Consider the following 15,269-nt stretch of genomic DNA (forward strand, 5'->3'; position numbering starts at 1 on the left):
GGTGTTAAAGAATTTACAACTCGACAGGAAATACAAATTTTAAAGGATTGACGACTTCAAGTTGCCCCCATTACAGTAGCAGACACCGGTACTATGCTTCCCATTTTCAGTCATATCAACCTGATTTAAGCCCCATATGCGAATGGTCCGATCATCACTTGCAGAAGCCAACATATGAGGATTAGCTGGATTCCAGGTAACACAATTGACAGCCCCAGAATGTCCAGGCAATGTAAAAATGAGCTCTCCCGAGATCCTGTGCCATATATAAACCTACATATCATGTCAAATAATTAGTAACACTCACAACAAAGAGCTGGAATTCACAATTTAATATATCAATTGTTAACCAAAGACGAGACTGAGCTAGCATTACTGAAACAGGAATAAAACAACAGGCAAAATAAGAATAAGATAATCATTTCCCTTCGGTACACAAAAGAAGCCATAATCAAAGGTAGTTACCTTTGTGGAGTCGTAGTTATTTCAGTACAAGTAACATTTAAGAAAGAGTTATGAAAGCAATCTTTACCTTACTATCAAAATTTAACTTATTTTCAGCTTTCATCGATCAAAAAATTATTTATTTTAAAACAAACTTATTTACTTATAACCAAACCTTTTGTGCATAGCCAACGATGGCAAACACACCCACCGCATAAATTCCAATCTACTGTAAAATTCAAAACTGCTTTGAGAGTGGTATACTTGCAACATCTAGACATGGTGGCATCAATGTAATTAGCACTTCGTATGAGGTGCAAAAACACTCAATTATAATACATGCTTGTCCAGATAGAAGGCTTATTAACAGCACCGGCAACAGTAGCCATCAATTGATTGGAGGACATGAATACTATGAACAGTCTTGGTTTGTATACAAGAAGCTTATTCCACATAAATAATACTGTTCTTAGTAGTGTGCAAAAAACCAGTTCATACCGGAAAAATAAATATAATATGTATGCAGCAATGCAAAATAAATGCTCATGATAAACAGAAGAGGCATTACCTGTGAGTCCTCACTTCCACTGGCAATAAATGCTTGATCTAGTCCACCAAAACAAGACCTCACAACTAAACGGGAACGCTTATGACCTTTGTATTTGGCGACTAGCTCCACCCTCCCATCGATATTCCACAGATGGAGTTCTTGGTTCAATAGGCTAACAAGCAAAAACTTCTTGTCTTTGGACAAAGCGAATGAAATTATAGTTTGATCCTCTTCAATGAATTTCTCAGAATTTGATTCCCATCCAAACAATGATATCATATTTTCTTTACAAATAGTAATAAGATGTTTCCCATCACTAGATATCCCCAAGTCTGAGATTCTAGTAGTTTTTTGCCCTTTCCAACACTCTACCTCTTTCCCTTCCAGATCCCACATGCAGATGCTTTTGTCAGTAACACCACAAAATATCCTTCTACCATCCGGTGCCCATGCACAAGAGACCAAACCGAGGCCGCCTTTTTCATATACAAGGAGGCATTCCCCAGATGCAGTTTCCCAACGTCTAATAGCCTCTTCTACTCCACAAGTAAGAAGTTGACGATCATCAGGGCTCCATGAAATATAGGAGACAGGTTTCTGGTGACCAGATAATCTATGCTTCAAGGAAATTCGCCCATCCACTTTTACCTAACAAAAGCAACAGAATCATGAGGAAGGGAGTCACTAAAAATGATGTCTAAACAGGAAAAGCCTTCCAAGTAATCAACTCAAACTCTTGGGAAACGAAGCAAAAAAATATAACACTTTAAGGTTCATCACTATATTGAAGAGGTGAGTGCCACATTTTACATCATAATCTTAATTTGTAAAACCAGATAAGGAATCAGAGGTAATTTAGAAATATTAATAGAATAAATTAAAAGAAGTTCCCAATATCTGGAAATGAAATATGTAATATGCAATAAGCAACATAAGCAAATTAAAACTGGTAACGTAAGCACTTGAAGGTCAAGACTGAGACTGATCAAAACACAACTTGGGTTAAATAATTAAACTATCAACGATAATTTTATACGGATGACAGCGAACAAATTAAGCACTGTTTCAAAACATTCCTATTAGATAGAAGAGGTTTGGAAGTCATCTAGTGAAGCTTCCAACGGATTTTGGAAGTTCAATCCACATACATACCTTTAAATTGTCATCCAAATATAATCAACATTCTTCAATGCTATACTATTAGGTATTCCTGTAGTAATCAAAATAATTTATTAAATCTCATACCATGTGGGTCCAACTCTTATACAGGATCTAAACCAAAAAACAAAGCTCTCTTTACAACCCAAAACCTACATTCACTGTTATTTATGTAACTTGTATCATCTTCAAACTAATCCAATAGAAATAACAATGCAATAGTTAGATCTCCCATGTGCGTTCCTTTTCCTCAAGCTGACTGCAATAACTGAAATAAAGGTCCCATCGTGGAAATCACATGCCAAATCAAGTATGTGATGCTAAAAAGATGAGTTAAATGAGATACATTTTACATTCCAAGAGAAAAGATTCAAAAAGACTTGTCAAATGTCAAATATTTGAAAAACAAAAGACTAATGGAATCGCCTTCATATCTTTTGAAATATCAACTCTAATTTAATGTTTATAATAGGTGAAAGATGTACTGGTTTTGACATAAATCTAGTTATTTATGTTGTAAGTTCTACAATTTGCCAAAAATGCTACAAAAGAACTTTGAAATGTTTTTGAAGTGATGAACAACTTTGCAGGTATCCTCAGGCCTTTGAGCTGGAATTAATAATGTTCAATTGATCAATTGAACACTCCATATCAAGTTCTCTTTGCTCGGTATATTGATTATAATCAATGACAGGATGATCATAATGAAAAATATTTAATTATGCTTTTTCTAGAACATGTATTTACTATTCATGATATCATGATATATAGAAAAACAAGTTTAAAAACAAACTCAAGAATACATCACATTCTCCATCCTAGAACACCTACAGATAAATTGAAAATCCTTTTAACTCCTTATGGATAGACATAAAGAAGCCAAAAACTCCTCTAAAAGCCAGAAAAAAAGCAAAAACCACTTCTTCCCACATAACTCCCAACTTTCATGAGCCATAACAAATAGGTTTTTCAATATATATCCGCTGCTTCTCTCAGGAAGAAAACCACTCTATATCAGCTTCTTTTAACACGCTGCACCACAACACTACTATCAAGACTTTCTGCTGTCCACAGAAAGAAATAAATGAAGAAATTAGCTTTGAGCTTGAGCTCAATAGCAAGGACCATCCCCCATGAGAAACCAAATCCATTAAGGGATATAAGATTTTCAAAAGAACTAAATGGTTCAGATAATGGTAAGCTCCACAAGTCAACCTTGCCAGGTCTTCCATTTGGTTCATCAAAGTGTCAAGACCTGGAAGAGAGCTTGTTTTCTGTAAAATATTTAAATAACCCTCCACCATTAAGATCCACTATCACTGAATAGAATCAATCTCTAACCTCAGCGCTTCTCTAACCACTGTAGCAACCTCCGCCAAAACCTGGAAACAACCTCTGACAATAAACCTAAAAGCTAAAATCAACCAATCTTCTGTCTGGATGTATAAACCAACCCTTTTATGATGGAACTCTTAACAAAAATTCTGGTACAGCAATGGAATTACAAAGCCCTTGCTCCTCTAGATTTTGTGGGAAAACCTAACCGCGAAATTGATTTGGCTGTTTTCTACTGGAGCCTAGGTTGATGAAGGATTTGTTTCTTCTGGAGCTATTTATCTTTTACTTTTTTACTAAATTGGGTTTCTAGTATATATTGATTGTGGTTCTGGCGTAAGCTGATCAGCGAATTGTTTCACGAGGGACCGATATAGTCATTTGGATAGAGATTTTCACATCAAACAGACTTTTTTTTACCTTACAAATCATAGGGGCATCTGTTAGAAGTATAAAGAGAAAAAGACAAGCCAGATTGAATTTGTGTTTGATATGGGGTGCGCCTACTAGCTTAGGAAAAGAGCAGCAGCTGCAAGATACCAATCTTAATAGACATGAGAGCAATAAGCAACTAAGACTCTTTAGTTTTACCATCTGGCAGGGAACGATAAATCATTGTGTATCATTAAAGAAATATATGGGGTAGATAACATGTTGGAGACTTGTTGTAAACATCAACAAGTTTCAAGTAGATGGGAGCAAGCAGATAAAAATAACAGAAACTAATGAGAGGCACTTGATCACAAAAGTTCCATCATTGCAGCATTATATTTCCTAAACAACTATATGATCTAATGGATATTGTGCTGACTTTAAACAAGTAGTCCTTAAAATTCATATCCAATAAATGTTTTAGAAAACAGTTCTACTTTGAACAAATGATATAAATACTACACCAAGTCCAAAACATTTCGAGCTATATGAAAAAAAAAAAAAAATCGAAAGCAACAGATGCTGATGTTAAGTTGGAAGACCACAGTTATAATGTCATGAAGTGTCTGCGCAGAAATTGTAAATAGCACTAAAAATTAAAAAACAGCATGGAAGTAAATTGTTAATGGCATGAGTAAAATCCATATACCAGCCAGTCATTGTAGGGAACCAGGGGAAATAAATGCAAGCATAAATTAATTATATGCACAGCTAAAAAAATAAAAATAAAATAAAAAAATAAAAAAATTACCTCCCATATAATCACTAGACAATCACTGGATGACGAGGCCAAGTAGTCTCCATTGTGAGAAAATTGCAAGAACCAGACTTCATTACTGTGTTCTTGTAATATCTGGATTATGAAGTCAAGCATTCCCGTGTCAAAAATGCATCAAAAGAAGGATTTAGGTCAAAATTTTAAATAAACAATGAATTACCCCGGGTTTCGTGAAAGAGTAGATATATTACAATTCCAGTGTTCATGCTAAATAAAAACAGAAATCTATTATACCAAAAGATTTGCTTTCAAGCAACTAGTAGATCATTGCATATTATCTGCTTTAATCAAGTGTGCACATTTAAATCCCATCGCACAATTCATCTCCATACAGAGCCTAATAAATTCATCAGTGGTCAAAAGTAAGGCCAAAGTCTCAGCTAACATCAATATTATTTCACTATATTAAGTTCCAGAGACATTGGGTCAGTTTACCATAGCAACGGCTTCTTAACAAATTTTAAATACATCATATACAGAAAGAACCATCACTAACGACTGCAGACTTAACAAAAGGTTTACCCAATATTGGACAGAATACATGTATGCAAAATTGTTTGCACAAGGAGTTTTTGTTTTCTTCTCTTTTTTAGGGAGTCCTGATACATAGGCACACACAATACGGAAACAGGATTTCCACCTCATCAATAAAGATGATGCAACAATGATGAGGAAAAAAAAAAAATCTGAAGAAAATATTCGAGGCGATTTTAGATCCTTCCATTAAGTCTAGTAGAGTGGATTGTTATGAGAATTTGAAATTTTGTTACAGTGATTTCATCTTCTTCTAAAATTCTTCCTAACCCATAATCAAACTCATATATCATTTAATCCAAATCAAACTCCACCATGTTCTCTGTTGTAGTAGGTTTTTTGAGAGACTTTCTAAAGCTCTCCCATGTCAATAGATGCATGGGATTCTCAATGTCATATATTATTCATTATGAAAACAATGAGCATAAAATTAATATAGCCTTCAATCTAACATTTGTTTGCGGAGTAATTATTAGGCACATGGTCTCTAGTTTCACATTAGTTTCATCTCTTTTGCCATTTTTATGGTATTAAACAATTTTAATGTTCATCTCCATGAGTAAGCATTGTATCACACAAAGGTGTAGTATCTCCGTCTACCCCTCGTTGAGAAATAGACATAACAAATTCTAGGTCAATGGTCAATAAACTCATTTATCATTCTGGAGCATTACTTTTTTTTCAGATTTATACATAAGAAAAAAGTACAAACTATAATACATATTTTTTTCTCCATCCTTTTATTTGGTCAAGAGGTTGGGGGCTCTCACATCCCTTGAAGAAAACATTACATCCGTCTTAGTGTTTAAGAGATTCTTTTGCCACGTGGAAGCAACATTCTCAATACCATTGTTTCCAGATGTTGTTTGACACCTCAAGGGGCGCCTCATGTGTCTTTCATTAAACACCTTGAATACCACTGTCAAGGCTTACACCTCGCGCTTAGCCTCAGGGCAACTGAGGTGTGCGCTCCTTGTTTTACCCTTTCTGGGTTTTATTACTGCCTTAGCTTTATGGGCTATTTTTTTAGCCCATATTTGACGAGTTTTTTTGTTCTTTTCTGTTTCTTTTACATGGCAGCAGTAAGGGGAGGGGAATATAACATTGCAAGTTGAGGATGATGGGAAAAAAATGAGAAGAAACTAATCAGAGAGAAATGAACATGATGATTGGGGAATAAAAATATTGATAATTCTCTTAAAGATCTTGTTAATCGTGACAATGCGGCAGATGCCTAGGCTGTTTACTGGTATCTCTTTGATTATGTCATAAAATACCTCAGGACCCTTGCCTCATCGAGGTAAGAAGCTTTAATATCCGATTAAGCCTCTTTTCATACATAGCTAAATATAGTTATTTCACCCAAAAACAAGAACAGATATAGATAAGTACAATTTTCTTTATAACCAGAGAATTACAACATTGGCCCCCAACCTATTATCTAAATAGCAAGTTGGTCTCGAACCTTCTCAGTTTTCATCATTGTAGTACCATCAGCCTTCGGTGGCAAAAATTGTTCAATCTTAGTTAAACCGCATCTCTCATGAAAACATATTTCACTTCCAATTTTTAGACACCACCTCAAATTGGAAAGCTAAATCTAGCTTCAAAAGGTTGGACATACTAGGATCACTTGACAACCTTACAGAGATTTGGACAATCATCATCATTTAGGATTTATTGCGCAACATAAATCAAAGGTTAGAAACCAACTTGCTCTTTTTAAAGGTTGAGGAACAACTTACTACTTAGGTAGTATGTTGGAGACAAATGATGCAATTTTCCCCACTTTAACACTAAGTGAAAGACTCAAATATCTTATTCATGGAAACAATATTGATCTATTTTACTTTTACTGTGATCAACATCAATCAACTAATAATGTAAAAAAGAAAAAAAGAAAATAAAGGAGGTTTTATCTGCTATTCGTGTATAAAACAGCACAACTGAAGACCCTAATCCAAATAAGATGGCATTATTATGAAAAGTTCTTCTGATTCAATGTGTAAATAATAAATTTTATCCTGACCTGTAAAGTTTGAGAAGGAATGTGGTCTCCTCCACACTGATGATCGGAGAGCAATGACATTTCCTCAACCAAGGAGTTGTGAAACCTGCAAGCGTCCCTTTGCAAGTCGAGAGCCTGTTCAACAAGAAGCACCAATCGGTTTTCAGGAATCATCACCGTAGAGGGCAGCAACGTTTTCAATTCCTCCAGTAATTTTTTACGTGACTTGATCCTTAACTGTTGATCAGAAGTTCCATCAAGAGCAATCTGTGATGGAGACACAATTAAGGAAGAAAGCTCATGAAGTCTGCTAGTACATACACACAGAGGTGCAATCTCAGTTCTCAGCGTCTTCAAAGCATCCATGACTTTTTCTCCAACCAAAAGTTCAAAAAACTTTTGCTCCAATATTACAAAAGATGCCAACTTAACAATATTTTCATCTATTAGACCAATTTTATGTAATGTGGCAACACTTTCAGTCCATTCACCATCAATAATTTGTTGCATAAACAAATTAACAACAGCGGAGTGCAAAGGTATCCCTGACTCTTCCTCTAGATGTGCTCCTGTCTTTTCATAACCAAGAGAATATAGAGCCTCAGCAATGATTCTAACAAGTTCAACTTTCTTCACAACTCCTTTTACACCAACAACCTCGTCATCTTCTTGAGATTCTAGGAGTCGAGCCATTGAGTCACTCGATGAGCACCTCGCTAGCTCTCTAACTGATGCAACGCTGGAAAAACTGTCTGATTCTTCAGATGACACTTTCACGCGTTTTAAGGGTGGATCTTCATGCTCTACACCTCCCATTAAAAGTACACCTCAGCCCATATATAAATGCAGTTAAAGAACCCAGAGGAAAGAAGAATATCTATTGAACCACTGAGAATACTCTGCAGCAAATAATGAACGAAAAAGATATGAGCAAAATGCTAATAACAATCATACAAGGAAAGAGAGAAACTCAAAGATATCAAGTTTCAAAATAGAATAAAACATGATTCTACTAGGCATTGAAAAGGTAAGGTTAATGTTCACGAGATCGACTTGTGCAAATCACATTCCTTTTTGTGCTTGATATGGGAAAAGAAAACATAAAAGTAATGACAGCTGCATCAATTCATTCAATCTGTTTGGTCCACTTCTTTGGAGAACTCCAGTCCGCTTTGTGAACATAGATATTTATACAGACCCATCTAATTGCAAAAGCCATTAGACGACGTTGATTTTTTTTGCCATTGTCGGCAGAGTCAGCAGCGGAAATGAGTCTAAACATATGGCCTTTAAAAATCCCGATGTTATTGATAACTGATAACCTGACAGAAAATGTGTTTAAAAGTTCACAGAGCACAATTGTACTCAACGCTTCAGCCATCCTAGTACAAAGTCTACAGACATTATCTTTGGTGTCACAGAGTCATTGCTCCGCCAAACTTTTACCTAGCCATCGCACCAATAAATTAAAATTGCACTCAGCCCACAAATGCCATGAAAGCGGTCGACTAAGGCACAAAGACAATTGAAGGTACTAGGCAAACAAAAATGAAGGCATTAAGCACATAAAAATAAACTGACGCACAGAAGCCAATGATTATGAGTATCTCACGTTCTTTATTTCTCTCAAACAAAGGACTTTTGAGCAATGGTGAACTAACAAAAATCTCTGCTTTGTGCATCAGCAGCCAACCCTCAATTAACACCCCCAGCCACTAGAGAATGTTGACAGTTCAAGCGTTGGCCACTTCACCAAGCCGAAACTGCCCACTAACCATTTCCCTGCAAAATGCTCACCATGTTAACAAGAAACTTCTAAGTTAGTTTTTTCTCAAAACCACCATCTAGATGGTCAGTTTTGGGATCACTGTGTGAATAGGTTCCTCAACTTTGGGCATCTGACTTGGCACATTAAGTGAGAATTCATCCTAACTACTTCCTACATGGTTGCCTGTAGTGTGAATTTAGCCATGCAATCAAGGTCCATATCTGAAGAATCATGCCTAGAAGTTGCCCATATGTCTCTGCACGTTTGGGCCTTCACCCATGCCATGCTTCACAAAACTCTCTCAATGCACAATGACATTTGCACTCCAACTTTGGACTCAAACAGAGCCATCCAACCAAGAAACTTGGTCCTAGTTTTTGCCAACCATATTTTACGCGACTCTCATACCAAATTGTCATATAGTCAATAATGAGTCAAACTTTTACCAAAGATGCCACTAAGAATTGTCACTCTGTGGCCCAAATATCACACGAATGCATTGGACAAAGGTATAACTGAAGGCACTGAAGAAAAAGATGACATTCAACGTAGAAACATAAATGAAGGAATGCGATAAGCTGAAGCAAAACAACTTCTCTATGCTTTCGCCTCAACAGCCTGCCATATATCCGAAAAAGGGTTGAGGGAGATACCCCAACTGATAGGGTGAGTTCACCAAGTTTAAAACAGCCTACTTGCCATATGGTTGCCAACAGCTCACCATGTTATCAGAAACCACCTGAGTCAGTTTAACCACTACCCTCAACACGGTTAATTTAAGGGTCAGGGTCATTGTGTACAATTGTCCATTGCCTTTGCACGCTGAATGAAGAGTTCAAGTCAGCTGCTTCCCACACGGTCTACCCATGGCAGTGATCAACTGCACTGGACAGGAATCCATAACTTGAAAGTCGCACACAGGAGTACCCCATTGTTTGTATATTTCCTTGAGCCTCAGTGCAAGCTGAGTTGCAATCATATTCTGTGCCTACATTTCTCTTGCAGGCTGAGCAATTCCACACATGCCATGAACTGACGTCCAAAAGTACATGAGAACATTATTGTAGTCAAAACAGGCGTCCATGAGCTTAAAAAATCATGTATCGTGGTGGCATCAACTAGTTGGTCAATCCTAGGCAAGGAAAAGCTTGATTTGGTCTTATTGTTGGGGAGTCTTGTCTGATCCAGTTCATGTGGAGTCGTATATGGCAAAACAAGTTGTCATGGGTTGAGTTGGGCCCCTTTTTAGATAATTGTGTCTTGACCTAGTTCGTTGTTCTTAATACCGTAATTAAGTGGTTATGATTGTAATTTTGTTGTTACATTGCTAACAATTGTATTTTTTTAAAATTATATTGACTGTGTAATTGAATTGCGTTACATTAAAGGTAATATTCCATAATTTCTCACAAAACTACTTACATCCTCATTTCAAACATGGTTATAGACCGTGTTCCCTATTTGGTACATATTTTTTAAAACTCATTTTTAACTACACACCCTAATAAAATAATTTTATACGTGGGCCCATAATTTTTTCTAATTTATAACCATACATTCTTCAGAAAACAAACTTTTTGCAAATAAAACCTACAAATCTCTTGCCCAAACTCAAATCCAACACTAAGAGGTCTACTGATTCCAATTTGTTTGATATTGCATGGAGGTCCTTCAACTTCCAAAAGTGACACATTGGTCACCAACTTTCAGAATTCTTCCAATTCTCATCCTTTATGATATTCCTTTTCATCTCTTCTAGTCTAATACTGAGTTTTCATCTAAAATAATCAATAAACAAGTATAATTAAGCATCAAGCTCATTATAATCACTCTCAAAATCTACTTTTGATTGTCAAGTAGGTGCATTTGGATCCTTGATGGTCGGTTACTGTCCATCTTAACATCAATAACTAGAGCTTTGGAGGGTGGTTTTTCACACGATAGTGTTCCCTCTACATTACCATGTTAAACAACCATAATCATTGATGACACCGTCCATCAAAGATCCAAAGTGCCTATATATTACTTGGCATCTTTGAGACTCTGATGTTGTACTCTCTGATCTTTGTTTTTAAGAGGTCAAACCCACTAGTGTAACAGTGGAAAACTTGAGCAACTATTACAAAAAAGAAATTCATCCTCTCTTATATGCACAACCGTTCACTTACTAACTGCGTTGCGGCACCCAATTAGCAAGTCCTCAGGTAATGATAATAATTACCATTTAACATATACAATGATTCCTTAGTTCCTCATTAACTGTCCAGAAAATATTATTGAAGCAACAAAGCACAAAACTCTAGGCTTGAGATTACTTCCACAAACTTGTTCACCCTAAGAGGAAAAAATATTATTCTCCAAGACCGCATGTAGAGTCAACCCAAAATGCTACTTCAACAATAAATATCAGACATTTTCACCAAACGTAAGAATCTCTGGTAAAAAAATTATTTTATAGTCATTATAACCCCATTCCAAGCACTTCAGCCAATTCACAGATCCTGATAATCTATTACACTCTTAATTAAATCTTCTATTGTCCCCATCGTCTTAAGTTTGTTTATGTTTGGAGTATGATTTGGACAAAATTTAATGATTGGCGATCCGACAAATTTTAATAATCAGTTGTATAATGTTTCACATTTCCAAACCGACCAATTCAATGTCCAAGTGGCTATTTCCACGTCCATGGAACACGCAAAGCATTGAAAGAAGAACACAACAGGAGGGAGTGTGACCCAGAAGAGTCATTCCTTCCTCTCATTTTTTAGAATTTTCATTTTTCTATATTGATTAATAACTTTATCCTTGAATAAAAAAAGAGTTTAAAATACTTTTCCAAGAAGGTTTTATTGAAAATGTTAGAAAATGTCTTTAAAAAGAAGAAAAAAAAATATCTTTTTGCCACATTCCCAAGAAATTATGGAAGGAAACAGGCACAGAAACCTAGACCCACCCTAAGATAAAATTGTGTTGTGCATGTGGCTCATATCTCGTGGACGTAGGCACACCGTCGAACCACGTAAAATTCTTGTGTTGATTTTCGTTTTCATCTCTTTAATATTGCGTATAAAATCCAACAACTTGCCACTTCCACAACTCAACTAAGACTTTGACAAACATAGAAAGTTGACATCACAACCCAAGTTGTGTGAAACAAATATACGATGGTAACATTGCAAGTACTGAATCATAAATGATGACAAACTGAAACCTCACTTTATGAAATTATTGACATGAAAATGAAATGGCAAAAGAGAATGGACCGCGCACACACAATATAGCAGTCTGGAAAGAATGATGAGTAACTGAAACCACTTTACTTACTAAACTACTAGTGTTTGAGCAAGCAAACACTCTTAAGGGCCTATTTGATACAACCAAATTCCATGGAAATTGGAATTCAAATTCCACTTTCCACCCATTCTGTGTTGTTTGATGGACAACATTTTCCATGGAATTTGGTTTCCACCTTAGCCCCTCACGTGACACTTTTTCTTGGTTTTCAAGGAAATTGTTTTCCTTTGGTTTTGGTGGGAAGGTGATTTCCAGCTTTTCCCTTTTTTTTGGGGGCAATGAAAACAAATTTCATCCACAATTGTAACAAATTATATACCTTTAATTGACAATTTTCATGAAAAATAAAGCTAAACGAACAACAAAAGATGCAAAATTTTAAAATTTCTCATGTGAAAAATTATATCAATCAAATACATTTAATTGACAATTATCAGTAAAACAAGTTCCAGGCAATTCAATTCCTGAAATTCGTTTTCTTTCCACCCAAATTTAATCCTTGCAATCAAGCCGACCCTAAGCAAGAATTTCAATACAATCCCACGTAAGAAAAGCATTAGATTCTTTTAGATGATAATCTAATTTCCATCAGACCGAATCCAGGCAAATAATCCCAAAAATGGTGAACATTGAAAAGTTTGTCACATAATTCACAAAAGAAAATGATGGCAAGAGGGGAATTAAACCCATATCAAGACCCAAAAACAAGTAAGCAATTAAAACAGAGAAATTGGGAAATACCAAGATTATGAATTGATTTAACAGAGAATCAGAAAAACCAAGAAACCAATTATGTGGATATTCAGATCGCAGCAATGAAAAGCAGCGGAGCTGGACGGAAATAGGGAAATGCTAAAGGATGTACCCAGGACAGATAAAGAAACAATTTCCCTTGGCTTTTCCTTTTTTGTCAAGAAAATGTAGCAATATGTCTCAATTAGGTGGCAATCAAGCACAGTACTGGATTTCAAAATCTAGAAACAAGGAAAAGATTTTTAAGAAAAATGGATAATTATGTATTGAGTATTGGGTTTGCTGTTGCGTGGGGACTGCGAATAGAGAGATAAGCGTTTATCATCTCTTTTATAACAAAGTTGTGGCGTGGTTGTGAAATTTAGGGGGTAAAAAAAGAAGTTTATTCAAGTCAATTATTTTATAAAACATTTTTTAAAATTTGTTTTAAAAAATTATTTTAACAAGGCAAAAATCTCTTTCATGTAAACGCGAGAGCCTTGTTTACAAATTACTTGTATGATACTGAGTTAAAAAAGTACAAATATAAATTCTTGAAAACAAATAAATTAAATCAGAACAAAATCAAACATACATGTTATGGTCGGTTCCGTGATATTTGTGATTTATAATTGAGAATTATATAGTTTGTCTCAATTCTAGATTTTTTTGTTTAAAATCGAAAGTGAATTGATAAAATTTGTTGTGGTGTCATAGTTATCTTGTTTGTGAAACTTGAAAACTCTTTTGCAATTGTTCGTGGAAATCTAGGAGTAAAGAATAAGAAAAATAATTTAACGGATTGTGCGACCTGAAACTAGTCAATTTTGATTTATTTGAACTTTACCTTACAATGGAATCAACGAATGCCACTTTTAAAATTATCAATACAATGCAATCAATATTTACCAAACCCTTTTTCATTCATCCTTAAATGATAACTAGTGTGGTTGTTACCATCAACTCAATTTCAATTTAGAGTTATAAAATATGAATCATCTGTAAATGAACATAAAATCTTATGATATCTTGAAATTTCTTACTTATTATTATTATTTACGAAGTTGCTATTAAGACATTCTAAGAGCTATTGATAAAAATTATTGACATTAGTTGCTAAAAAGTTATTGGAACCTAAATTGCATGAATTATTTATAAATGAACACAAAACCTTATAAAATCTTGAAATTGCTTGCTTATTATTTATTTACGGAAGCGGAAGAACTGCTGAAACTACGCGAAACCCTCACAAGGGTTTATGCACAAAGAGCGGGCAAACCCTTATATTATAAGAGAAATTTATGAAAAATATTGATGTTAGTTACTAAGAAGTCACTAGGACTTAATTTGCAATTCCAAAGAAATACAATGACAAATGGTAATTTAAGAAAAGTTACAAATTTAGATATGTCAAATTGGTTTAGGACGATCATGCATCCAATTGATATAGATGTTCAATATATCAACAATTTTGGTGAAACATTCAAATCAAATCTCTCCATCATGAAACCCATCGTCCCTTTTCTCTCATTTTTGCCGAAAATTCAGAAACATAAATATAGGCACCCACACAATCATATTTACTCTCGGAACTAGAAAAAGAAAGAGGAGAGGAATGCGATTACTTTTACTTTATAAGTCGATGCTCTTTTATTTACATTTAACACTTGCGCATGCGTGAGGAATGTTTATAAACGGTTTAAGCTATGAATAGATGGAAATTAGTGATGAATAAGTGAATAATACTTAAAAGTCTATTGAAATGTCCGAATAAAAAATTGCTTAAGTGTTTATAAACGGATTATATACATAAACCAAACATGAAGTCACCTACACCAAGATTTAAGACACGACACCGTTTAAATGTCTAGATGTAACGTCATTTCATTGTTGATAGCAGAACTTAGAAATGCATTAAGTGCTGCTAAGGTCCTTAGCCACGAGAATGGTTCTCCGAACTACAGTTAAGCTACGTTCACGGGCTCGGTTACTCCAATCAATGTAATCAATTGCTCCGATCAATGTATGATTACGAGCATTCTTAGCACGTAACAATGTCTTATCATCTCCTGGGTTAATTCGTCATAGTGGATGGATGGTTATCGAACTGCAAATCGAGAACCATGTATTTAAAGATCAGACTTTTACATCAAAGAATGAACTCGTGATTTCAATTTAGCTTTAGATCGTGGATTTGGTATTTTTAACGATTATTGAATAAATAAAAAGCAAA

At 35.1% G+C, this 15,269-nt stretch overlaps 1 protein-coding gene across 3 annotated transcripts; it reads right to left on the reverse strand.

The window, feature by feature from the left end:
• Positions 1-6: 6 nt before the first annotated feature.
• Positions 7-13,372, reverse strand: LOC111384013 (WD repeat-containing protein 26 homolog). 3 transcript variants are annotated; one of them, XM_023008226.1, is made up of 5 exons: positions 13,170-13,372; positions 7,261-8,138; positions 4,671-4,772; positions 1,013-1,642; positions 7-273 (listed from the first exon to the last, which is right to left on the reverse strand). In XM_023008226.1, exons 2-5 carry the CDS (start codon positions 8,053-8,055, stop codon positions 40-42), a joined length of 1,761 nt encoding a protein of 586 aa, XP_022863994.1. In that variant the 5' UTR covers positions 8,056-8,138; positions 13,170-13,372; the 3' UTR covers positions 7-39. The 3 variants fall into 3 exon arrangements, with proteins under 3 accessions (XP_022863994.1, XP_022863993.1, XP_022863995.1); XM_023008225.1 differs by having other exon boundaries at positions 13,046-13,372; XM_023008227.1 differs by lacking the exon at positions 13,170-13,372 and adding an exon at positions 8,852-8,870.
• Positions 13,373-15,269: the final 1,897 nt, after the last annotated feature.

This window comes from Olea europaea, unplaced genomic scaffold, assembly GCF_002742605.1.
Source record: "Olea europaea var. sylvestris unplaced genomic scaffold, O_europaea_v1 scaffold2809, whole genome shotgun sequence".
In the NCBI taxonomy this organism is placed as follows: Eukaryota; Viridiplantae; Streptophyta; class Magnoliopsida; order Lamiales; family Oleaceae; genus Olea; species Olea europaea.

Coding starts and splice junctions, on each gene's coding strand:
- LOC111384013 (XM_023008226.1), bottom strand. CDS start 8,055: ATGGGAGGTGTAGAGCATGAAGATCCACCCTTAAAACGCGTGAAAGTG. Junction 4,773..7,260: donor TTCCTTCTCAAACTTTACAG/GTCAGGATAAAA, acceptor TTCATAATCCAG/ATATTACAAGAACACAGTAA. Junction 1,643..4,670: donor GTCTAGTGATTATATGGGAG/GTAATTTTTTTA, acceptor TGCTTTTGTTAG/GTAAAAGTGGATGGGCGAAT.